Source organism: Marmota monax, unplaced genomic scaffold, assembly GCF_021218885.2.
Source record: "Marmota monax isolate L192 unplaced genomic scaffold, Marmota_monax_Labrador192_F-V1.1 WCK01_AAM20220418_F8-fsc00101, whole genome shotgun sequence".
Classification (NCBI taxonomy): domain Eukaryota; kingdom Metazoa; phylum Chordata; class Mammalia; order Rodentia; family Sciuridae; genus Marmota; species Marmota monax.
This window is the reverse complement of record NW_026692786.1, coordinates 1,912,304-1,940,006: the sequence shown is the minus strand read 5'-3', so window position 1 is coordinate 1,940,006 and position 27,703 is coordinate 1,912,304. Positions and strand designations below refer to the sequence as shown.

Genomic DNA, 27,703 nt, shown 5'->3' with positions numbered 1-27,703 from the left:
TGTTACAAAGTCTTACCTGTCACAGAGATTTCCCCCAATACATTTCCTAAAGATAACTTGTAATTTAGGAAGTTAGTTGAAGGCACTTGAATTGCTTTTAGTTAATAAATCAAAATATTTGAATAGATTGTTATGAACAGGCCTAGAAATGTCATTCTCATTGAGCATTAAACCAATTGAGATATTATTCATTGAATAATAATAGCATCACACTATCTTTCTAAAATTCCAACACAGAATAATGAGGCCCGTTATTGGTAAGCTCAGCCTGAGGAGGCCAAGAGGGCAGGCATTCTTGGCAGCCGTCCAACTTGGAGGATCTGGGGAAGCAGCAGATGTTCAAGGAAGGCTCAGTCAGGAGGTTCAAAGACTGAAGGGTGTCCTGGGAAGAGGATAAAGTCTTCATTTTTCAAAGCAGAAAGTAGGGGAGGCATGGATTTAAAGGATTTGAAAAATGCAAAGCAATTTCAAACCCTTCAGTAATTCTGAGAGGTAATAACTCATTCATCCAACAGATATTTATTCAGCATTGTTTTAACCCTGGAGCTACAGTGGCATAGAGCTTGCAGTCTAGTGAAAGAGACAGAAGAGACTATTCAACCAATAATCACCCAATAATTACAAAACTGTGCCAAATGCTCCAAATAAATGGAGTCCAACCAGAAGGTTAGTCTACAGGGGTCAAATAATGTTCTAAAGATGTGTTTTGTTTTTCAGTTAAATTTTTTATCTTGAGATAATTCTAGACTTACAGATCCCAAGTACCCTTTACCCTGTTTCCCCTAATGGTAACATCCTTCAAAACTATAGTGCAATATCACAATCAGGATATTGATATTGATATATAAAACAGTATGAATACCACAAGATACTTCATGTTGTCCTTTATAAGACAAAAATCCCTCATATCCTGCCCCTGATGCTTCACAAACACTAATCTATCCTCCATCTCTGTGATTTTTGTTTTTTCAGGAACAGAATAGAATTATATACCATATGTTTTGGGGGAATTAGCTTTTTTTCACTCAGAATAATTCCCTGAAGAGGCTTCCAAGTTGTGTGTATTGATAGTTTGCTTCTTTGTGTCACTAAGTAGAATTCCATGGTGAGGATATACCATAGTTTATCATTCACCTGCCAAAGGACATGTAGGTTATTTCCAGTGCTTGGCTATTAACAAAGCTGTTATGAGGAGTCATGAACACGCTTTTGTGTCCACATAAACTTTTATTTCTCTGGGATAAATGCCCAGGATTGGAATTTCTGGGTCATAGGGCAGCTATATGTTTTTAACTCTCTAAGAAACTGCTAAACTGTTTTCAACAAGAATTATGTCAGTTATAAGGAAACTCACAGATACAAAGATCAGGTGAAGATGATGCCCTATAAAGAATAGTGGTGTGCCTGAAGTGAAAAACCCAACAAAGAGAATAGAAGTTTCCAACGATAAAATATGAGACAATTTCCCTGGATTAGGGGAGAAAAGGGGTCTGCATATTTAAAGGGTGTACTGCAAAACAGGACATTTGATATAAGAAGCTCAATGTCACTGAACTTCAATCAGACTTTTTCAGGTCCCAGGTAGAAAAACTAGATGGCTTCATATGTCCCCATAGCAGCACTCAAAGCCAGAAGATGGCAATGAATGTTATCTAAGTCCTGAAGCGGGGGGAATTGGGGAGGATGAGCATGCAAATGCTTGTGTCTGATACAATTTTCATTTAATGTTTATGATGGTTATTTCTGGGTGGTAGGATTTGAAAAGAGTTATATAAATTTTTTTTTTAATTTGCAGTGATGAAGATTGAACCCAGGGCCTCTAGGCAAGTGCTCTACCTACCACTTAAATTAATTTTTTAACCAATACATACAAACCCAGAATTTATGCACATTAATAGGATACTTTGTGATGTTTTGATACATGTATACCTTGCATAATGTTTACATCAGGTTAAACATATCTATCTCTTCAAATATTTATCATTTCTTTATGGTAAAACATCCAAAGCCCTTTCTTCTAGCTTTTTGAAATATAGAATGTGTTTTCATTATCAAGAGTCATCCTACTGTGCCATAGCACGTTTAGCTCCTATCTCACTATAACCCAGTACCCACAGATAAACTTTCCCCATTCCTCCCTCCTCCTTCTCTCCCCAGACCCTGGCTTCTACTCGAAACTTCTATGAGATCAACTCATTTTTATATTCCACATATGAGTGAGATCATGTGGTCTCTGTCCTTTTGTGCCTGGCTTATTTCTTTTGGGGGGCGTTGGGGCAGGAACTGGGGATCAAACTCAGGGGCACTCAACCACTGAGCCACATCCCCAGCCCTATTTTGTATTTTATTTAGAGACAGGGTCTCAATGAGTTGCTTAGCGCCTTGCCTTTGCTGAGGCTGGCTTTGAACTCGTGATCCTCCTGCCTCAGCTTCCCAAACCTCTGGGATTAGAGGCATGTGGCACTGCACTTGGCCTGGTTTATTTCATTTAATATAATCATCTCTAGTTCAATTCTCGTTGTTGAAAATGACAGGTTCCACTCATTTTGATGACTGAATAGAATTCCATTGTGTGTATGTGCCACATTTTCTTTATCCATTCATCAGTTGATGGACATGTAGGTTGATTCCATATTTTGGTTATTTTGAATAGTGCTGCAGTAAAAGTAACAGTATAGGTGTCTCTTCAAATCCTGATTTCATTTCATTTGGAATATATACCCAGTAATGAGATTGCTTCATTATATGTCAGTTCTATTTTAAAATTTTTCAGGGGCCTCCATTCTGTTTTCCATAATGACTGTCCTAATTTACATTCTCATCAACAGTGTGCAAGGGCTAAGCAACTTGGTGAGACCCTGTCTCTAAATAAAATACAAAATAGGGCTGGGGATGCGGCTCAGTGGTCAGGTGCCCCTAAGTTCAATACCTAGTACTGCCCCGCCCCCCCAAAAAAATTAACAAATAATAAATAAAAGCAGAAAGAGAAACTTTCCTGTCAAAAGAAAGGGTGTGTATGCAGAACCTAGGGAGAAAGGAGATTGGTACCAACCAGGAACAAAAAGAAGGACAGTAAGAAAAAGAAACCATATGTGAAGGGAGAGAAAAACTACCCCCCAGCTTAAGGCCACAGTGGAGCACTGTACTAAAGCACTGTACACCTAAAGCTTTCTCCGAACCAAAATGTAGTTCAGTCCTAAGACTTCACTTTCTGCCCTCAATCCACAACTAAAAGTACTCTTTAAACACTTAACAACTGACAGGGTTCAGAATGGTCTGCACATGTCCCTGGCCAAAGAACTCAAGGACAATCCTATAATTGAGTGCGCTATACTACCTTCTGTGCTAACATGGCCTTTCCTATGTTCTAGAACAGTCTGGGGAATAAGAAAAAAAAAAGGTTAAAGGTATTACACATGTTGCATAATTAAAATAAGGTTAAAATTAAAATAATGTTAATCACCTACCAAAAAATTGAAAAAAAAAATTAGTTTCTTCCTGTATTCCAACCACTATTTAGTGTTTCAAAAAGTTTCTCCAGAAACTTCCTTCCAAATATCTACAAAAAGGAGAATCTAATATATAAAACTAGATGGCAGCACTTGCCTACCTTTTAAGGCCACAAATGAAAATCACACTGCTATTGTCTTTTCAAAGAAATAAAAAATAATCAAGACCCAAAAGAGTTCCATGAGTTGATATAAAAAGCTTAATTTTGTTTATAAATTCTAAATAGTGTAAATGTTAGTACATACTTTGTTTTACTATTCAGTTTGCCAAGATTAAGTGCAAATCCATAGCTCTTAGCAGCAATACTTGTTTAGATATGGGAGAAGGAAAAGATCCACTGGGGCAAAGGATTTTTATTAAAACTATTATGAATCCTGGACTGAGGATGTAGCTCAGTACTAAAGTGCCCCTGAGATCGGGATCAATCCCCAGTACAAAACAAAAACAAAAACAAAACCCTACTATGAATTTTTTAAGGACTCAGGACAGAATACGGACACTAAGTGAAGAATTGATTGCAACCCTACTCCCACCTTCAAAATCCCTCTAGCCCCAAAGCCAGCTGAGCTAGGGTTGCTCCCACAGGAATTCTGTTCCCCTGCAACCAGGCAAGTAGCCACTTCCTGAGCAGCAGAAACCCAAGATCTCCAGAGAAAGCCAGTGGTCCCAGGTCTCTGCTCTGAGGTCCCACCAGAGGGGTCTGCATGAAATCCAAGCAGTGACTTGAGAAAGGATTAACATCATCTATCTAGAGTTCTTTCTAGTAAATAGAAATAGGCATCATTCACTTTTCACAACACTATACGGCAATGATCAATATCCTCCTTTTACAAATGAGATACTAAGGTTCAAAGATACCGAATGTCCTACAAAAGATCACAATGTCAGAGGTAGACAGACAGAGCCCATGTCTCCCGGGCTCTAAATTCAGGGGGCTTTTCAACTCACGATATTTAGTCGACAAAGCAGTTGACCACCATATCCCTAAAGTAACCTACTCACAACCCTTACCCCTACCCCACCCAGTTCTATCACACCATCCTACTATTTCCTTCTATAATCTTCATATATATATATATATATATATATATATATATATATATATATATATATATATATATATTATGTTACCTTCTCCCTCAATACCTAGAAATAAAACAAACATATATTCATTCTGAATATATCTTCAAGATGATATGGAATACCAGAGGAGGGACATCGTTTATCTTGTTGACCACAAGACTCCAGCAACCTACAGCAGCATCTGGACCAAACTGAACAGACAATAAAGAAGAATGAATGAGTGAAAGATTTTTGAAGCACAAGACATGTTTAAAGGTCTCAAAGCCTATACCAGGCCTAGGACAGCTATCTGGGGCATTGCAAAGTGATGTACTTTTAAAATTCATGATCAGTAGAAGATCAGCCCAACATTAACATCTTCCCACAAGACTGATCTTCCAGAAGACAGGGTACCTTCCATCTGGGGCATGGTCACATCATATCCGGCTTCAGGAAAATCGGGTTCTGTTTTTCTTATGAAAATCTCTGGCTTCAAGATAACTTTGATGTTTTCTCACATGTAGTTTCATCTGAACTCTTACAGTCAAATTAAAAATCTCACCCATGAACACCCACACCCACACACACCCTTATTAAGAGTCTATTATTTGTAAATCATTAGTTGGAGACTATGAGACATTTGATTTAAAAAAAAAAGATAACTTGATTTAAAATGAACGAATTATTTGATATTTAGAAAATCACAGAAAGGAAAACACTTGATGTTGGGCTGGAAAGACTTCAGAGAAGACAGAAGATGAATTTGAATGAGCCCTTAGAAAATGAGTAGGATGTCTGGGTGGGTGATTCCCGCCTGCAATCCCAGCGACTCAGGAAGCTGAGGCAGGAGGATCACAAGATCAGGACAGCCTAGGCAACTTAATGACAGATCTGTCCCAAACAAAAAAAGAAAAAGGACTGGGGATGTAACTTAGTGGTAGAGCACCGCTGGGCTCAATCCCTAGAATGAAAGGAAGGAGGAAAGATGGGAAGGAAGGAGGAAATGAGTAGGATTTACAAAAGCACAAAGGATAAAAAAAAAAGTCACAAAAATTCAAGTAAACCAGTTTGGCTAAGAAACTGGTTTAATGAGTGATGAGAAAGGAGGCTCAACGCAGAATAAGGTCAACTCAGTGGAGACCATTAATGCCAGGATGAAAAGTCTGAGATTTACTTTATAGGTTATGAGAGCCACTTAAAGGTTTAACGCAGGTCTTTCATGTGATCAATGAGATATTTCAGGACGATTATTCTGGCATAGCGTGAGCCCAGATGGGAGGAAGCTGTCATTAATCCCCTCAGCCTCTCTCCAGCCTCTAAGGGGCTTTCCTTTTTACTTTTTTTATACTAGTTTTGAGACCAGAGTTATCCTCTAACAATAGTCTCTGAATGAAGATCCCCATCATCTATACTGCTATACACACCTTGATTAATTGGGAGACCACGGATGATCAAATATCAGCCTGCGTTGTACAGTTTTGTGTCACTGTGACGAAATATCTGAAAGAACCAACTTAAAGAGAGAAATGCTTTGTTTTATCTCACAGTTTAGGAGTTTTCAGCCCCTGATCCACTGCCCTATTGCTTTAGGCCTGTGGTGAGACAGCACATGGTGGCAGGAGCACATGGGGGAAGAGGCCGTTCACTTGGTGGTGGCCAGGAAGGGGCCAGGGTCCCAGTATCCCTTCCAAGGGCCTGCCCCAGTGATCTCATCTCCTACTGTGCCTCGCCTCCTAACAGTTCTACCACATTCCAGTAGCACCACAGGCTGTGAACCAAGCTTTTAACACATGAGCCTTTGGGGGACACTTATCCAAACCACAGCACTAACACTTTCAAGTACCACCTCATGATGAGACAGAACAAGGCAGGGCTTTACTCAGCCTGTGTCCACTGGGCAGCAGGAGGGACCCTGTGCTCTACTGCCTCCTTCCCTACATCCAGAAAAAAAATGCTGCATCTCTAGTCCACTTCATTTTGTTCCAGTTGTTTTTATTTATTAATTATTTATGTATTTATGCAGTGCTGGGGATCAAATCCAGGGCCTCACATATGCTAGATGAGTGTTCTGCCATGAGCTCCATCCTCAGTGCCCCCTCTCTTACACTTTTTATGAGATCAGTGAGCACAGTGCAGAGTTCCTGATGCTAATCCTCACCCTCTCCTCAGTAGCATCTACCCTTTAGTTTCCACACCTTTTGTGCTTCCAACCGTGCACGCACGCATGCACTGTGTGTGTGTGCATATGTGTGTGTGTGTGTGTGGTCTTCTCTTTATAGCTGAGAGAAATACCCATTGGGTGCATGTCAGCCTGTGCCCTTTCCCTTTAAGGGTTTCATCCTCTAGGGCAGATGCCACAGAGAGAAAACTGCTGAAATGCCACTGCTCTGTAATGACAATAAGTTTTTTCTAGTCTTCAAAGCACTTGAAAAGGTGGTGGCAAGTCTGTGCGAGTTCTTCTGTTCCTCACCAACGCCTTCTACAAAACACCATCTTGGAAAAGAAGTTTTTAACTGCACCCACTCCCACTCTGTGCTTGGCATAAACAGACCCACCAGCAGAACACCAGGGACTGCAGCTCGGGCACTCCAGTCCAAGGCTCATCTTTATTTTGTAAAACAATGTAAAGAAAGTAACAGGTCATGATATTTTCTGCTCAAATATTATCAATATATCCAAAGAAACTAATATTTTGAGAGACATTTTATGTACCAAGCCTTCTTCTAAGCAGTTTCATACATTATTTATTTGATGTTCAAGACAACCCTTTTAGGTGAGTGGTATCCCCATTTTACAGATAAGGAAACTAAGGTTGAAGAAGGTATCATTTTTATTTTTATTTTTTGGTACTGGGGATTGAACCTAGGGACACTTAAACAATGAGCCATATCTCCAGCCCTTTTTTAAATTTTATTTGGAGACAGGATCTCGCTAAGTGGCTTAGGGCCTCACTAAGTTACTGAGGTTGGCTTTGAACTTGTGATCCTCCTGCCTCAGCCTCCTGAGCCGCTGGGATTACAGGCATGCACCACTGTGCTCAGCCCTGAAGAAGGTTAGTATCTTGACCAAGATAACATAAAACAAAATAGTGCACTCAGTAATTCCAGCCCAGCCCCATCTTCACTGACTGCCACTGGTCTTCACAGGGCATTCAGGCTCTGAACAGTCCAGCCTCGAACATCTCCAATTTTCATATCTTTTATTTCATTACCTATAAATCAAAGTGGTGTCTTCATTCTAATTTCATCATTTCAAAAGGAAACACTGTAGAAAACTAACTAGTAGTAGCTGCTAAAGTTGAACATACACGCACCTTACAACCCAGCTATTCTACTCCTAGGTAAATGCCATATAGAAATATGTACATATGTTCATCAAAAGACAGGTACAGGGCTGGGGTTGTGGCTCAGGGATAGAACTTTCACCTAGCATGGGTGAGGCGGATTCGATCCTCAGCACCACATAAAAATAAAATAAAGGTACTGTGTCCACCTACAACTATGAAATAAATGTTTTAAAAAAGACAGGTGCAGTACCTACAGCAGCACTATTCATACCAGCCAAAATCAAAAGTGAGCATAATCCAAACATCCATCTACCATAGAAGGGATTTGTATATGGTTTATCCCCACCAAAACTCATATTGAGGGCAGGGGCTGTCAGTCAGTGGTATAGTACTTGCCTACCATGTGTAGGGCCCTGGGTTTGATTCCCAGCATTACACAAAATATGTAGATTTTTAAAATTTAAATTGAGGAGTAATTCTTCAGTGTAGCAGTTTGGAGCCTAGTGGGAGGTGTTTGGGTCTTGGGGGCAGAGCTCTCATGAATATATTAATGCCATCTGGTGAGAGAGAGTTTGTGGGACTGATTAGTTACCACAAGAGTGGGTAAGGTAGCCCCTCATGTTTGGTCTCCTCCACATGTGCACACTTGTCCTTCTGCTTTCCACCACGAGTTGAAGCCACAAGAAGACCTCATTAGAAACCAAACAGATGCTAGGACCATGCTCTTGAACTTCCCAGCCTCCAGAACTATAAACTAAAATAAATCTCTTTTCTTTGTAAACTACCCAATCTCAGGTTCTCTGTTACAGCAAAAGAAGACAGAATAAGACAACAAGGAATATATAAATAACAATGATGATGAGCAAACTCCATCTACACACTACATGAATGGATCTCACAAACTTAATGCTGAGTGAAAGAATCTGGCACAAAAAAAGTACATATTTAAGTAAGGCATGGTGGAGAGCACTGTAGCCCCAGGTACTCAGGAGGCTGAATCAGGAGGATCACTTGAGCCTAGAGTTCAAGACCAGCCTGGGCAACATAGGGAGACCCTGTCTCAAAAATAAACAAACAAATAAACAAAAAGTACATACTCTATGATTCTATTTATATGAAATTCAAAACTTATCAATCATATTAGAAATCAGGATAGAAGTTGTCTGGGTAGGTATGGCAAAGAGTAGGTATGAGTAGAAGGGGCTGATGACATGGGACAAGACTGGCAGTGGTGTAGACTGTAGTAGAGTCATATTCTTCACTGTCTTCACACTGGAGGGGGAAAAAAACTATTTAAAAAAAATTCAGTTTCACCAAAGTGTGTTCTTGATGAAGCAAAAAAAAAAATTGACTTGACTTTGAGTACACGTCTGATATTTTGATATAATATGTAATATGTGATGAAATGGGAGGTAGGAAACTCACATGAAGCTTTTCCTGAAGGAAAAAGCACTTCTGTGATCTGAATTGCAAGCTGACCCAGTAACTCCCTTGTTGGGATGCTATTTTTAGTCAGCAGAACAACTGACAGACAAATTATAGTTATTCAGTCTTGGATATTTGGCACACATTTTCTCAAAAATGAACAAAGTTGGCCGATCCCTGCAAGGAAAACAACCCACAGCCTTTGTTAGCGAGGATGAAACTCAAACTTTTCAGCAAACATTATTTTGGAAAACATACCAAACACAATGAGCTGGGCAGCTTTCTGCTACTTTAAGATTTTTCTGGCAGAGCAGTGGTAGCATTGAGTTTGGCTGGGGTTTTGTGTTTGTTTTTGTTTTGTACAGTGAAATGGGTCAAAATTTGGAGGATCTGCAGACCTCAAAGAACAGGGGTCTAGAACAGGCAAACCCGCAGAGGCACAAAGAGGAGTGGCTGCTGGGGGCCAAGGCAGGTGGCAGAGTAGAAATGGGAGTGACTGACATGGTTATGGGGTTGAAATGTTCTAAAATTAGATTGTGGTTATACATCTCTGAAAAGGTACGAAAACCATTGCACTCTATACTTTAAACAGGTGATTTGTAGGTATGTGAAACATATCTCCAAAAAAGCTTTAGAATAAAAATACAAACACTGTTATGACATCAGAATATCTGGAGTTCAGTGTAAATGACAACAACAAATAAAGTTTGTCATCCCACGGGGTATGGTTTGTTTTACTTCATCAGTGTACCACTGTACTTGAGTTTCTTGTTCTAGAATATCTTTGGTGCCCTGTATTTCAAAGTCTACCTTTAATCTACTATTTTTTCGTTCTCCCAAATGCCTTCCTTTTTTTTTTTTTTCTTTTGTACCAGGGATTGAACCCTGGGGTGCTAAACCACTGAACCACATTCTCAACCCTTTTTACTTTTTTTACTTTGAGACAGGGTCTCACCAAGTTGCTCAGGGCCTTGTTAAGTTGCTAAGGCTGGCTTTGAACTTACAATCCTCCTGCCTCAGCCTCCAAGTCATTGGGGTTACAGGCATGTGCTATCACGCCTGGCCCAAATGCCTCCATTTTTGGGGCATCAAAGGTGCTTCTTTGGGCTGGGGTTGTGGCTCAGTGGTAGAGCACTTGCCTTGCTTCACCAATCCTCAGCACCACATACATATATAAGTAAATAGATAAATAAATAAATAAAAATAAAGATATTGTGTCCATCTACAACTAGAAAAAAAATTTTAAAGTGTTTCTTTAAAGTTTACATTGTCTCTGTGAATAAAATGACTTTAATTCCAATTAATACCTTACAACCAACATAACACGCACACACACACACACACACACACACACCAACAATAACAATATCAACTGAGGCTACAGTTATCTATAGGCCTGATTGGGGCTGAAGGATCTGCTTCCAAACTTACTGGTGGCTTTCATAAATTTGTTTGTCTCTTAAATACAGTTTGGAATCCTCTACTGGACATGAGACCTCCGTTCCTCACTTACCGGATTTCTCCATGGACTGCCTAAGATTCCTTGCAACATGCCAGCCAACTTCCTCCAGAACAATGAATCTGAGAGTGTGCAAAGAAGAAACCTCAATACCTTTTATGACCTAGTTTTTAAAATGTACAATGGTATTTTCACTTTTTTTTTTATTTGTTATGAACTATAGCCAAGTCCTGCCCAGAATCAAAGGAAGAAGAATTGATCTCCATCTCTTGAATTTAATATGCTTCTCTTCAGAAATGGAGACTAATTTTTAAAACCACCATGGCCTCATTGGTAGTATTAAAAAAAAACACTCTCATCTCTTCGAAGGAAAGATAAATTCCCAGTGATGTCAGCTATACCAAGGCCATGGTCCAATGGGGAAAAAAAAATGGGATGAAGCTATCTAGATTGAGGTACCACAAAATCTTGAACCCTCTGAGCCTATAGAAGTAGCCCAGTCCTCCCCATTAAAAGCTGAGCATCCCTCCCTCCATGCCTGGACATGACGTAAAGGCTGCTCCCCAATAAGACAACATCTACTCACCCACTTCCACCTCAGTGGGGATGTAGATCCTCAAGATCTGCTTGCCTTTCTTGGCCACAGGATTTTAATTCTAAAACTATGATTGAAAGTTAAAATTAGGATTAAATCATAACATAACCTAGCCACAATACATTTAACCTGATAAGGGAATAAAGAGATTATACCCATAAAGGAGCCCTGCTAGTATCTTGATCTTGTACTTCCTAGCCCCTAGAAACTGTGAGAAATAAATCCTCATTGTTTATGCCACCCAGGCCACGGAATTCTGTTATAGTAGCCCATACTGACCAAAACAAGAGAGACCATGTCAAATCCAGCTTTTGGATGACTCCTAAATTTATACTTTTACACATTTCTTTTCAAAACAATGAATTTCATTCATTTACTTATCCAATGGATATTTATTTAAAACTTTCTTTGTGTCAGGTTCCATCCTGAATGTTGAAGCTAACTACTAGATGAACAAACTGACAATTCCTTCCTCTGAGAGCTTAAAAGTTAACACATTAAAAGAGAAAGCCAATAAGCAACAGTTGGGCTCAAGAATACAAAAAAAAAAAATCTAGGTACAGCTAGAGATACACAGTGGTGGCAGAAGGGTGGCCCCAGGCCTTTTGGGGCCAAGGGACTAAGCCTAACACTGAAAGCCAGGAACTCAGTTCCTATGGGATAAAGGAATCTTGCTGTCTGTAAGGCGATAGTCCCAAGCTAAACTTGAGGCTTGAGGCCCTTCTCCTCAAAAAGAAGCTGAAAAAGCTGCCAGCTAAGGCTAGGGACCCTGACTTCACAAGTAGCCATGGTCCCGGAGAGGTGAGTGAAGAATAGAGAATCCAAGTCAAGTTGGGTCCAAGATTCCCCAGAGTAAGAACAGCAAACTGCCTTAGGAATATCTGCTCTGAGCCTGAGGGGCGGGGGGGAAGATGATGGAAATTATAAAACCAAAATACCAGTAGACAGAAGGGAAAGAGAAAAAAACTTGTCCATAAAACTGTGTGTCTATTCTTGACAACAACCAAAATTTAAACCACTGAAAGTAAGCATAAGCAGAACCTCTAACATCCACCTAAAATTCTTTGCCCACATATGAGAAGCTGTAAAACTCAAATTTGTGCTCCATAATCATCTATTGAGATTTTCTATTTTTGTCCCTAAAGTGTTCAACAATTGCTATAGTGAAGAAACAAAACTCAGAATCATGACAAGCAACAATTAAAGTCTGATGGTCACTACCACTCCTCAGTCTACTCAGCTGGGCATCAGCCACCTTGTAGCTAGGGAGGATTGTGGGGCCGCTGGAAGTGAAGATGGGTCTCCCCTTTAAGAAGAGCCACCATGGAGTTGGAATTGTAGCTCAGAGTCAGAATGCATGTGAGGCACTGGGTTCGATTCTCAGCACTGAATATAAATAAATAAAACAAAGGTTCCTTGACAATATATATATATATATATATATATACACACATTCATATATATAAACAAAAGCCACCATAACAATAGGGAGTGGGACAAAACTCACCACAAAATTGTAGGTTTAACAAATCTGACTTAAAAATAAAAATGAAATGGTGTTTTTTTGTTGTTGTTGTTTTTGTTTTGTTTTTTTTTGAGCTGGACAGGTTGGTTTATTTATCAAGGAATGTATTACTCACTTAAAAAAGCAATAAAAACCCAAATGTTTAAGAAGACAGCAAAAAACATCACTTTGAAAAGGCAATCTTTTTTTAAAGCATGAACGAATATGCACTTCAAAAATCTACAGAAAACTTTTCACTTGTATTTGTTCCACAACATTCTAGCTAAGAGTACAAAACAGGAATAACCTGAGCAGCACATGAACAAAGCCCAGGAACCCTCGGCCATAGAGAAAGCAGAGCAGTGTTTAAGTCTTCCTGTAATCTCTAGTATGACCACTAGAACACGTGAGACCCTTGGCATTTAGAGATTTGGCATCTACGACTCCATCCTCTGGGAAAGACTGATGAGATTTTAAAACCAAAATGCTGAGGCTGGAGTATGACAAGTCACTGAGCTGACCGAGAACATACCCACTGCCCACTCAGCCTTGCAGTCTTCATGTGGGGCAACGACCACAACTGCATCTGCAAAGCTGGGAACACAGAGGACTAGACAGTGCGCAGTCCGTGAATGTCAGAGGTGACTGGAAATCAGCTAGTTTCATACACAGGCAGGTCTGTTTCCAAGAAAAAGGAACCAAAGCACAGAGGCAGAGGATAAGAGTTTTCAGATAACCAGAGTCTCATGATAATGTCCTCTCTATGTGAACTGTGATGTCACATAGACCTCAATCTAAATCAAGAACACACTAAAGGGAAGTTACACACACCTTAACAGAGGGAAGATGAGCCAAACAGAGGTGACTCCTTTGAACGGGAGAAATACGGGAGAACTAAATTTAAACAAAAAATCTAAGCTGGTGCCAACAGCAATTTGTTTCCAAAATAAAGAAAATTTTCTAACCACATCTTGTGCCCCTTCTTTATCAATGCCAGACTACCCTTTCTCCAAAACTGCCAGTCACCCACAGACAACCATGGCTGTGCTTCAGATATACGCTCAGGCGATTTTCGCCAGCCATTTCTCCAAGTCCTGGATGTCAGCAGAGCCAGTGTCTCCTCTTCCGCCCTTGGCACTGCACTCAAGGAACTCCACTTTGAGGGGCAACTGTGAGAATTCAAACTCTTTGCCTTTCTTTCCCAGCTGAACAGGGACGGTGCTGGAATTATCCAGCGTGCTGGGGGCAGCGGAACGCGTAACTCGTAAGGTGTTGAGTTCTTTCTCAAGCTGTTGCTGAATTAATTTTGCTGATTTTGCCATTGCAATATCTTGCTTGTTGCAGGCTATCAAGAATGATGGCGTGTTCTTCAGACTCATACTATCAGTGAGGACTTGATACAGAAACTCGGCCACATCCTTCACCTCTCGCTGGAATGCTGCGCTGTCCACAACAAACACAACAGCCCTGGCTGAAGACTTAAACCGCTCCAAGAACTGAAGCCTTAAGCTCTCATGTCCAGGGAGGTCAATCAAGGTCAAGCTGTTGCCCCTGTTATTGTTGACTCTGTATATAGCAGAGCTGTCAGTAATGGAAGTCTGAGTGTCTCTGTAATGGCCTGTTAACAACCTGACAAACAGCAATGTCTTCCCGGAATCACAAAGACCAACAAGGAGAACAGCTCTCTGACTGCTCTTTCTGCTCCAGATGAACTTCCAGAGCACCAGCGTCAGCAGCACTAAGAGGAGCGACACCAGTACTGACAACAACGTTGGGTCCCTCTGCTGCAGCTCCTGCCTCAAGGAGTCTAGGTAGGGCTGGAAGGTGCCCCAGGCACCGCCGGTATCTCCCATCCGCCGGGAATCCGCGGAAGCCATGGATCTGAAATGGTGTTTTTTGTTTTGTTTTTGTTTTTGCTTTGGTACCAAGGATTGAACCCAGGGTGCTTAACCACTGAGCCACACCCCCAGCCCTTTTTGTTTCTCAGTTTGAGACAGAGTCTCAATAAGTTGCTTAGGGCCTCCCACTGTCACTCAGAGCCTTGCTAAATTGCTGAGGTTGGCTTTAAACTTGTGATCCTACTGCCTCAGCCTATGGAGTCACTGGAATTACAGGTATGTGCCACCCAGCCCATCTGAAAAGTGTTTTGAGTCAAATAACTTGTTCAAAACTTGAGCTCAAATAAAAGAATTTTCTAACAACATCTTTTAAATCAAAATATGAACAGAACACACCAGATCACTCTGGGTAACTTTTGCCTCCCTTATTGTCAATTAGTATCCAAGATGGAGCCGTTTTTATTCTTAAAAAAAAAAAAAAAAAAAAAAAAGACAAGTGTAGTAAATGTCTAGACAGTTTGATAATAAACCATCCTGGGAGCAGCACCGAATACTCTTAGTCACAGACTCTGACATCAGCCTATTGAGATTCTGATGTTGACTCTGACAAGTAAAAGTGCAAACTCTTTGGAAGGTAACTTTGCTTCTCTGTGCCTCGATTTGCCCATGTACTCACTATATTGGCACTCAGATATTACCATTAATGGGGGTCTACACCAACGAAACTGAGCGTAGAACAATATTTTGATAAGAAGTTATTTTGTTTTATATGAAGTAAAAATACAAAAACATACTTTTATTGTGACAATCTAATGGAGTTGCCGTAAGAATGAGAATTCTGTCATAGATGACAGATGGGACTTGGGAATTTATTTTGTAAATAAATTATCTTCCACAAATTCAGAAAGAAACTATTGTTCTAAACCGAAAACTCCTGTCCTAGTAGGAAGCAAATCGCCTACATCTGTTTAGCAATGGTGCCCCCAGAAACCCTCATCTTGATTCAACTCCTGGGAAGTTGTCCCACTCTGGGTGGGACTCAGACGCTCAGTCCTAAATAAGAGGAGGACCCAGGAAGGATCAGCCCACTCTGCAATAGCAACCCCCGCGCTTCTCTTCCTGCAAAACAGGCGATGCAGATAATCCCGTGCACCAGCTACTATTCATGCCTCACTACTATTCATGCCCGCAGACCAAAGTTCGGAATCCTGCACCTAGTTTCTCAGGCAGCGGCCTGGGACGGGAGGCAGGGCTTGGGCGTGGCCACGCCCCAGGCGGGACGAAGGACCTGGCCACGCCCCCCGAAGCTCAAGACCTGCTCCTCCTCCTCCGCATTCACTGAGTCTGCGCCCAAAGGCGCGAGGCAAGCTGGGAAGTGGTGCCGCTCTGTTGCTTGCTGTTTCTGCGTTGACCTGTTCAGTTGTTAGGACGTTCGCAGCGGCTCCTGGATGCCGCTTTGGCACCCTTGTCTGTTCGGGCCCACTGAGCCCCCTAGTCCCCCCGGTTGGACTCTCCTGCGCTTTGTCAGATCCTAGCAATCAGCCGCGGACCGCCCCGTCTCCCTTTGTCTCTCCACCTCCACCGACGCCTCCTCTCTACCGTGTTCCGGACACTACCCTGATTATTTGTATTGTGTCACTGAACCCCCTCTGCAGTTGAGGCATTCAAACAGAGGAGTCAGGGAACCTGCTTAAGGTCACAGATCCAAAATACGTTAGATGTTGAAGTGGATTGCATGCTGCCTGCCCCCATTCCTTCTCGCTTGTCGCCCCCAGCCAAGTACCCTGTGCTTTAACTAAATGATCGCTATTTCTTAAGCCCTACTAAGGCACTATTATAGTTATAGCTGTGTGACATGCCCAAGGACATCAGCACATCTTCGGTGGAAAACTTGGGCCAGTTCTACCATCACATAGAGTGTCTGTGTTATTTCACACCTTTTTAAATTTTAAAGAGCTTCATTCAGGGCTTGACATTTTAAATGCCCATACATATTTAAAGCATACAATTTAATTTTTTAAATGTAAGCATGCACCCTGAAATCATCATCATGGTCAAGAGGATGAACGTATCTATCGCCCCAAAAAGTTTCCTTCTGCCCATTTGCAATCCCCTTTCCTAGTCATAACCTACCATACCTATTCCTCAAATAACCACGGATATGTTTTTGGTCTCTATAAATTAGTTTGCATTTTATAGAACCGCACTTAAGTGGAATCATATACTGTGGCTTGCAGCGGGAGAGGAATAAAGGGCAGTCAGGCTTTTTTATTTTGAGATTCATCCTTGTTGCTGAGTGTATCACTCTTTTTTATTACTGAGGGTATTCCTTTGTACAAAGCTTCCATTAACTTGAGTGTACAGGACTTTGTATGGACATGTGCTTTTATTTGGATCGGTTCCTAGGAATGAAATGGCTATGTCATGTGGTAGGTGTGTTTAACTTTCAAAGAAAATGCCAGATGATTTTCCATAGCTGTTCCATTTTACATTCCCACCAGCAGTTAATGAAAGTTCTAGGTCCTCACTAAACAAAACAGATCTTCAACCTTAGACATCCTAACACGTGTGTAGTGGTATTTCATTCTAGGCTTAATTTGCATTTCTGTTGTCTAATGAGACTGAGCATCCTTTCATTTTTTTTTTTTTGTCAATTTGTATCTTTGTGGTGAATGTTAATTCAAATCTTTTGCCCACTTTTTAAATTAGGTTCTTAATTTTCTTACTTTTCAGTTTTAAACCCTCTTTACATAATCTGGATGCTTTTTCAGATATGTAATTCATGAATATTTTCTTCCAATATGCGGCTTCGTCCTTTCATTTTCTTCATAATATGTTTCAAAAATAAATATTTGGGGGGCCTCATGGATGCCAGGCAAACACTCTACCACTGAACAACATCCCTAGCTCCACTACATAATCTTGATTATCATAGCTCTATGATAGGTCTTAAAACCAAGTAATCTTAATCTTCTAATGTGGGATGTGTGTGGACTATATTGCACATTGCAATCTAGAGAATAAAATAATCTGGTGTGTGGGAACTTCCAGTGGACATTTTCTCTGTGTAAGACTCCCCAGACACATTGTGAGCCCTATTCCACTCTGCCTGGTCCCACACAGCATCGGAGATGGGGTGACCTGCTACAACTACTCAGCCACACAGCCCCTCTAAGATGAGTGTGACCTGCCATGTTGCCAATCAACCTGCTGACTGCAAGACATCATGAAGCAAGACTCCACCCTTGAAACCCCAGGCAGTGGTGGAGGCCCGTAATTCTAGTAGCTAGGGAGGCTGAGACAGGAGGATCATGACTTCAAAGCCAGCCTGAGCAAAGTCAAGGCACTAAGCAACTCAGTGAGACCCTGTTTCTAAATAAAATACAAAATAGGGCTGGGATCATGGCTTAGTGGCCTAGTGCCTCTGAATTCAATCCCTGGTACCCACTGCCTCCAAAACAAACAAACAGACAAATAAAATATATATATATATATATATATATATATATATATATATATATCTCAGATGCTACAGTTTGGATCTCCCAAAGGCCCATGTGTTAAAGGCTTGATCCCCAGCCTGTGGTTCGATTTGGAATTGGTGAAAGCATGAAGAGGTGGACCCTAGAAAGAAGTCTTCCAGCCACTGGGGGTATGGTAGGCCTTTGAAAGGGATATTGGAAGCTGAACCCCTTCCTCTTTCTCTCTTTATAGAATCCTGGCCATGACGTAAAGTTTTGTCATGTGCTACCACCATGTTGTACTACCTTGCCACAGGCCTAAAAACAACAGAGCCAACCAATCATGGACTAAAGCCTCCAAAACAGTGAGCCAAATCAACGTTTTTCTCCTTATAAGCTGATTATCTCAGGTATTTGTTACAGTAACGGAAAGTTGACTAATATAACAGATTATGTTAGCAGCAAAAGGTAAGCAAAGATTTCTTAAACAAGATACAAATAGCAGTTATCATAAGAGTAATACTTTAACTTATGAATTTAGTTAATAAATTAATAAGATTTCTATTCTTTCAAAAGACACCATTAAGAAAGTGAAGAGAGGGGCTGGGACTGGGGCTCAGTGGTAGAGCGCTCACCTAGCACATGTAAGGCACTGGGTTCAATCCTCAGTACCACATAAAATAAAATAAAGATTTTGTGTCTACCAAAAACTGACAAATAAATATTAAAAAAAAAAGAATACAATAGGGGCTGGGGTTGTGGCTCAGTGGCAAAGTACTCACCTAGCATGTGCGAGGCCCTGGGTTTGATCCTCAGTACCACATAAAAATAAATAAAATAAAGGTATTATGTCCAACTACAACTAAAAAATTTTAAAAAAATTAAAAAAGAATACAAAAATAAATGCTGGAAAGGATATGGAGAAAAAAAGAATACCTCTACATTGTTGGTGGGACTATACGTTAGTACAAGTTAGTATAAGTTAGTACACTATGGAAATCAGTATGATATTTATCATACTGATTGATATTTATCCTAAGGAATTGAAGTAATCAGGGGCTGGGGTTGTGGCTTAGTGGTAGAGCACTTGCCTGGCATGTGTGAGGCATTGGGTTCAATCCTCAGCACCACATAAAAATAAATAAATTAAGGTATTGTGTCCATCTACAACTAAAAAAAATTTTTTTAAAGAATTAAAGTAATCAGGGGCTGGGGTTGTGGCTCAACGGTAGAGCACTTGCCTAGCATATGCGAAGCCCTGGGTTCGATCCTCAGCACTACATAAAAATAAATAAATTAAGGTATTGTGTCTAGTTACAACTAAAAAAAAATTTAAAAGAAAAAAGAATAAAAAAGAATTAAAGTAATCATAATACAGTGATACGTGCATACTTGTTTATAACAGCACAATGCACAGTAGCCAAACTATAAACCAGCATCAATGTCCATCAATGAACGAATGGATAAAGAAAATGTGGTATATATACACACAGTAAGTTTTATTCAGTCATAAAGAAAAATTAAATTATATCATTTGTAGAAAAATGGATGGAACTTGAGGCCACTATGTTAAGCAAAATAAGCCAAACTCAGAAGGTCAAGAGACAAATGCTTTCTCTCATATGTGGAAGCTAGAGCGGTAAAAGGAAAAGAAAAGTAGGAACATCTCATGAAAATTGAAAGTAGATCAGTAGAATAGAGGAAAGGGACCAGGGGAGGGAGGAGGGGAGGGAAAGGGGTAACAGTGGGGAGTGATATTGGTCAAATTATATTGTTATGTTGTGTGCATGTATGAATACCCCATAATAACAAATCCCACCATTATGTACAACTATAATACACCAATAAAAAAGTGAGGGAAAAAAGTGAAAAGTTGACAGGCTAGGAGAAGATATGGCAAAACATATCTATTAAAGGACCCCTATAAATTGATGAGATAGGCCAACTAAAAAATGGATGGAACACGATACCACACACACACACACACACACACACACACACACACCTGTAATCCCAATGACTCAGGAGGCTGAGGCAGGAAGATCACAAGTTCAAGGCCATCCTCAGCAACTTGGAGAGACCTTGTCTCAAAATAAAAAATAAAAAAGGGCTGAGGATATTGTTCAGTGGTAAAGCCCCCTGGGTTTAATCCCCAGTCCCAAATAAATAAATACATATCTGACACCAATTTTTTAAAGAAGGGGAGGTGTCAAAGGCTTGCACTGACCTTCACAAAGGAGAACATTCAAATGATCAATTAACAAAAGAAAAAATATTCAACATCATAGGTCATCAAGGAAATGCAAATTAAAAACACAATGAATGTACCACTACAAACCAACACTTCAACCCAAGGTGTAACCACTTTAGAGAACTGGCAGTGCCTACTAAAACTGAACATACCACCTATCAGGTGACATAAATGAATGTTGTGTATACCACAAGACATGTACCAAATGGTCCCACCAATTTTATTCATATTAGCCCCAAAGTGGCAATAATACCATATATACGCACAGGTAAAAATTCACTGTGTTCCACACATAAGATTTATATACTTTATATATGTAAGTTTTATGGACATAGAAGAAAACTAAAGTGCCTATTTCTGAACATAACTATTTCATCTTCTGTATATATGCTTATTCCTGGGCCAAAGCTACACTCTTTTGATCACTATAACTTTATTTTTTTAAGTATTTATTTTTTAGTTGTAGTTGGACACAATACCTTTATTTCACTTATTTATTTTTGTGTGGTGCTGAGGATCGAACCCAGAGTCCCGCACATGCAAGATGAGTGCTCTATCGATGAGCCACAACCCCAGCCCGATCACTATAACTTTATAGCATGCTTGATAGCTACAAAATAAGTCCACCACCTTTTCTTGCAAAAATGTCTTACACAGGTAAGTTTCCAAGTCAACTTTAGGATCAAGTTTTCTGATTTGTTAGAAAAATAATTTTTCCTGGGATTATGCCATATTTGTATTTTATTTGGAGAACACTGATATCTCCAAAGTATTGACTCTTCCCTTCCAATTAATGTGATTCATTTTGTCAGGAACCTTCAGTCAAATTTCAAGGTATTCTTCATGTAGGTCTTGAACATTTTTGCTGAATAACATGAATTAAGTATATTATAGTTTCTGTTGCTATTATAAAAGAAAAATTATCCAAACATCATTGTTTATTAACTAAACATCATTGTTAGCATATAAAAAGACCTTTTATTTTCCCCAAAAATATCTGGCTTAACCGAACTCCTTCATTCATTTGATTCTATTTTAATGTCTAGGTATCTGGTTGAAATGTCAAAACCTTTTCCCCTTTTCAGGAGGATCTGACTTATTTTTCTGACTGAAATAGATAAAGACAGTATGTGTCAACTATGTTACGAGGACAACATTGCTCATAATGAAAATGACTCCTAATTGGTAAATTTTATCTGAGCTGAGAATCACTACAGCTTTTGGGTTCCTCTTCTTATCTGCAAGTTCCTTATGGGGACGCTGGAAGCCAAGCCTGCAGAGTTGTTATCAATGATACTGTTTGCCAGGGGGTGTAAAGCTTTTAGACCAGAGCAACTCATGCACCAACCCAATTGAGATCTTGTCATATATGAGCCATCTGCTGAATGAACTGCTGCAAATCTTTGAAGCTTTGCACTGCTAGGATTATCCCACACTGCCTTGCTGGTGTGTGTGGTTCCTGTCCTGAGTCCTTCTGAAGAGGTCAGTTGAATCAATTTTAGTTGAATGAAGAAGTCACACTTCCCCCACCCACCCATGGACATTGAAGAAGGGTGGCAGCAATAGGCTAGATTTCTAGACCCTCCATTTAATTTGATCAATGGACTATGAGATAAAAGGGGCAGAAAAGGAAATACTAACAAGACATTGAAATCCTGGTTGGGAGATTGCACCTACTCATTCTCTAACGTGGAAAACTCTGTGGCCTGTGATAGGATAAATCCCACTGGGAGGCAGGGAGATGGGGTTTGGAGTGAAACCAAATTCATGCTGAAAGAGAAACTACTCACTGTCAAAAAAAAGAACCTGGCCAGAAACCCAGCTGCAGGTGGGCTGCCGAGATGGATTAATGTCTGGCTGGGTTGGGTGCTAGGGAATGATGAAGACCAGAAAATGAATCCCATAGAACCTATGTCTGTGCCAGAGCTACCACCTAAAAGAGCAGGTGGAGTCGCCAAATTGACTCCAACGCCATTCAAAGCCTAAGCTTCACAGAGAAATGTTTGGGAGCACCCAAGGGAGCAGAAGGCAAAAGCGGACAGGCAGGGCTAATAGGATTTGTGATCACTGACAAAAGGTTAAAGAAAGTTCTCCACGTGGAAATGGTAATCTCAACAGCATCTCCAAGAGTCTAACAAAAGCTATGGTGAGTGCTCCAATTTAACCCTGCACTGGAGTATGACCACTGTCCTCTGCTGCCATCTAGTGACACTTAAGGAGAATTAAGATATTTTCTACAACAACAGAGGAGTTCTTTTGGTTTGGGATTTTGCGGGGGCGGGGGGGGGGGGGGGGGGGGTTTTGTTTTGTTTTGCACCAAGCATCGAATCCAGGAGTTCTTTTTCACTGAGATACACCCCAGACACACCTTCCAACTTTTTTTTTTGACATAGGGTCTAAGGTGCCAGACTGCCTCTGCCTCCTTACTTGCTAGAATTACAGCTTTACACCACCACAACTGGCCAGACAAGATTTTTTAATAATATTTAAGTTGTAGTTGGACACAATACCTTTATTTATTTTTATGTGGTGCCGAGGAGCGAACCCAGGGCCTTGCATGTGCTAGGCGAACGCTCTACCACTGAGCCACAACCCCAGCCCCAGACAAGATTTTTAAAGCAATAAAAGGTCTCAATGGTAATTTATGACTGGATAAATTCTTCATTTACAGGAATTCTTCATTTATATAGGAAAAATGCACTCTGTGTGTGTGTGCGTGTGTGTGTGTGTGTGTGGTACTGGGAATTGAATCCAGGATTTATACATGCTAGGCAGGTGCTCTACTACTGAGAGGGTTTCATTAAGTTGAGATCTAGGGTCTCATTAAGTTGTCCAGGCTGGACTCAAACATGCAATCCTCTTGCATCAACCTCCCATCTAGCTGGGATTACAGGTGTGCATCGCCACACTCAGCTAACCTTTTATGTAAGGGTTAAACAACTTTCACTGCAGTAACTTGGCTTCGTAAAGAAACAAAACTATGATGTAATACTGTTCCATGTGAAATATCTAGAATTCTCAAAATAAAAGGAGTAATATAAGCCTATAAACACTGATGGCCAAAGACTACTCCAGTTGCATGGAGGAGACATCCCATCATACTATTGGGTACACAAAACCTGGTAATCACACCATGAACTAGCCTGTCCTTTTCTGCTAAAGTTGTTAACCAAAGTCATGGGGGTGAACTATAGGCAAGAGATAAACAAAATGCCATGCATGAGAATCTTATCTCAGGTTGACTTCCCTGGAAGAATGTACTTACTATGTTGCTAGGCAAAATTTCTTAGAGTAAAAATAATTGTTGCTAAATTGCATCTGGAGGGCTGGGGATGTGGCTCAAGTGGTAGCGCGCTCGCCTGGCATGCGTGCGGCCCGGGTTCGATCCTCAGCACCACATACAAACAAAGATGTTGTGTCCGCCGAAAACTAAAAAAATAAATAAATAAATATTAAAAAAAAATTGCATCTGGATTGAGAGACCTATAACTAACTACTAAGGTAATTATATGTTATACCTCAGTTTGGGTTTTTTGTTTCCTTGTTTTTCTGGTGCTAGGGATAAAGTACAGGGTCTTGCACATGCTGGACAAGTGCTCTTCCTCTGAGCTACATTCCCAGTCCTTACCTTGGGTTTTGTTTCCTGAATATGGAATAATGGACACATTCCCTACAGAGTCCTGAGAAGCTATGCCTATGGAATTGTCCCTGGATTGTCTTCTGTGAGACATGGGGCTTTTAAATTAGGACAGCACTTGTAAAGTCGTAAGGGAGATCTCACCTGCCTCCTCAAACTTACTGAGTGACCTGCACCAAAGTCACTTATATTAAGGAACATCTGAAGGAAGCTACACTGCTGACATCCGTGGTTCCCACCCTATATCCTTCCAAATTGTGAGAGTGACCTCTGGTTCTTACAAATTTAAATAAGCTTTAAAAGACCGCTGGAGGCATTGTATAGGTTAATATCAGCTGCCAAATTTGACTTGTTTTCCCTTTTTTTAAAAAAAAGTTTTTGTTTTAGGTGTAGATGGACACAACACAATGCCTTTATTTGTATGTAGTGTGGAGGATTGCATCCGGTCCCGCCCTTGCTAGGGAGGCCTCTACCACTGTGCCACAATCCCAGCCCCTTGTTTTTCCTTTTTCTTTCCATGACTATACTTTCCTTTTCATCTCTGGAACAACCAGGAGAATGTTGATCTTTAGTAAGCATTATGGTTGGAGCAGAAGAGAGGAAATTCGCATGGTATTGGCACCAAAACAGACTGGTACACCAATGGTACAGAATAGAGGACACAGAGACTAACCCACAAAATTACAATTGTCTTATATTAGAAAAAGGTGCCAAAAACATGCATTGGAAAAAAAATAGTCTCTTCAACAAATGCTGGGAAAACTGGAAATCCATATGCAACAAAATGAAATTAAACCACTATCTCTCACCATGCACAAAACTCAACTCAAAATGGATCAAGGACTTAAGAATAAAACCAGAGACCCTGCGTCCAATAGAAGAAAAAATAGGTCCTAATCTCCATCATGTGGGATTAGGCCCCAACTTCCTTAATAAGACTCCTTTGGTGCAAGAATTAAATCAAGAATCAATAAATGGGATGGACTCAAACTAAAAAATTTCTTCTCAGCAAAAGAAACAATCTGTGAGGTGAATAGAGAGCCTACATCTTGGGAGCAAAATTTTACCCCTCACACATCAGATAGGGCACTAATTTCTAGGGTCACTAGAAGAACTCAAAAAGTTAAACACCAAAAAAAAAAACAAATAATCCAATCAATAAATGGGTCAAGGACCTGAACAGACACTTCTCAGAAGAGGATATACAATCAATCAACAAATACATGAAAAAATGTTCATCATCTCTAGCAATTAAGAGAAATGAAAATCAAAACCACTCTAAGATTTCATCTCACTCCAGTCAGAATGGCAGCTATTATGAAAACAGACAATAAGTCTTGGCGAGGATGTGGGGAAAAGGCACACTCATACACTGCTGGTGAGACTGCAAACTGGTGCAGCCAATAAGGAAAGCAGTATGGAGATTTCTTGGAAAATTGGGAATGGAACCACCATTTGACCTAGCTATCCCTTTCCTCTGTCTATACCCAAAGCACTTAAAAACAGCATACTATAGGGACACAGCCATATCAATGTTTATAGCAGTACAATTCACAAACTAAACTGTGGAACCAACCTAGATACCCTTCAATAGATGGATTTAAAAAAAAAAAAACATGTGGTATATATACACAATAGAATATTACTCAGCAATCAAGAGAAAAAAATCATAGCATTTACAGGTAAATGGATGGAGTTAGAGAAGATAACGCTAAGTGAAGTTAGTCAATCCCAAATAACCAAATGCCGAATGTTTTCTTTGATATAAGGAGGCTGACTCATAGTAGGGTAGGGACAGGGAGCATGGGAGGAACAGATGAACTCTACATAGGGCAGAGGGGTTGGAGAGGAAAGGAGGGGGTATGGGGTTAGAAATGATGGTGGAACGTGATGATCATTATTATCCAAAGTACATATATGAAGACACGGATTGGTATGAATATACTTTGTATACCAGAGATATGAAAAATTATGCTCTATATGTGTAATAAGAATTGTAATGCATTCTGCTGTTGTATATAAATAAAAAAAAGAAGAGAAGAAATTCCTTGTTCCCCACATTTTATTTTTTCACTTCAAACTTATAGCAAAGTTGCAGAAAGAATTTAAAGAAACACATAAAAAGAATTCACAACAATGCCAAATGCTACCATTTTTCCACATTCATTTTTATTTTTACTCTCTCTGTGTACATGTTTTCATTTTTAATATTATTATAGTCATCCTTCTGTATCACAGAAGGACTGGTTAAAGGACCCTCTGCATGTACCAAAACTTGAGGATGCTCAAGTTCCTTATATAAAACGGTATAGTATTTGTATATAAACTACATACATCTTCCCATATACCTTAAATCATTTATAGCATAAATGCCATGTGAGTAGTTCTTATACTGCATTGTTTAGGAAATACTTATAAGAAAAAAAATAAATGTCTGTACACATTCAGTACAGACCCAACCATGATAGGCCTAACTACATACTAATACACTTCAGCAACGATTGCAACATTATTGAGCACTATTGGTTTGAGGACATATTTCATTGCATGAAAATAAATTGTGGCTGTCATATCATTTTACCCTTAACACTTTATTGTGTATTTCCTAAAAACACATTCATGAATGACTTAGTCCATTCATAGATTATTGGGTTAATGGGTTATCCCAAGAATAGATCTATCATAAAAATCCAGTTTGTCTCTGTCTTACGGATGCCTTTGGCTCTTGTGTGATGTTCTCTGCCATGCCATGACCCAGCAGGAAGGCCCTTACCAGATGTGAGTCAGATGCCAAGTCATGCTCTTAAACTTTCCAGCCTCCAGAACTATAGCTACATAAACCTCTATTCTTTATAAATTACCCAGTCTGTGATATTCAATTATAGCAACAGAAAATGGACTAAGACAGTTACATTACAATAAAATTTTATTTACAGAAGCAGGTGGAGAGCCCAGATTTGGCCCATGAGCATGGTTTTCTGACTGCTATTCTAATCTGTGTCCCCGCTATCAAGAAAAAAAGAAACAAACAATTCCATGCCCAAATAGTCTCAAACCCATCTCCAGAGTATGAAGACCTGTGTGGGCCTCTTTCCCATGTCCTTTATCCTGACACATGCCATATTTTCATTAGGCTTGAATACAACAAAGAGGTGGCTGCTTTGAGGCCAGATATAGACACACAAACTGAGGTGTCTGTGAGTATGCAGATGAGGTTCAGGCAGTGTGAGAAAGAGCTGGGGGTGGGAAGACAAGGTAGATCAGGCCATAGATTGGGACTGGCTCCCTCCTGCCCATCTCCTCTACCCTGCACCCCAACTTCACCATGTTTTGCTGTATCTGAGATACAAAGTATCTGAGATTTCTATATTTTAACTTGGCTATCAAGGACACTTTGGAGGTATAGTTTATTCAAAGAAAAAGGATATAGCTGGACGTGGTGGCGCACATCCATAATCCCAGAGATTCAGGAGGCTGAGGCAGGAGAATCCGCAAGTTCAAAGCCAGTCTCGTCAACTTAGCAAGGCCCTAAGCAAATTGGTGAGACCCTGTCTCAAAAGAAAAAATAAAAAGGGTTAAAGGATTAGGGATATTGCTCAGGCGTTGCTCAAACCCCTGGGTTCGATTTCTGGTATAAAAAAAAAGAAGAAGAAGAAAGTAAAAGGATATAATATG

The 27,703-nt window shown here is 40.1% G+C and overlaps 1 protein-coding gene across 1 annotated transcript; it reads right to left on the bottom strand.

Annotated features, from left to right (window-relative positions):
• Positions 1-13,025: 13,025 nt before the first annotated feature.
• On the bottom strand, positions 13,026-14,718 carry LOC124094932 (signal recognition particle receptor subunit beta-like). The gene has a single exon (XM_046447942.2). It carries the CDS (start codon positions 14,716-14,718, stop codon positions 13,903-13,905), a length of 816 nt encoding a protein of 271 aa, XP_046303898.1. The 3' UTR covers positions 13,026-13,902.
• Positions 14,719-27,703: the final 12,985 nt, after the last annotated feature.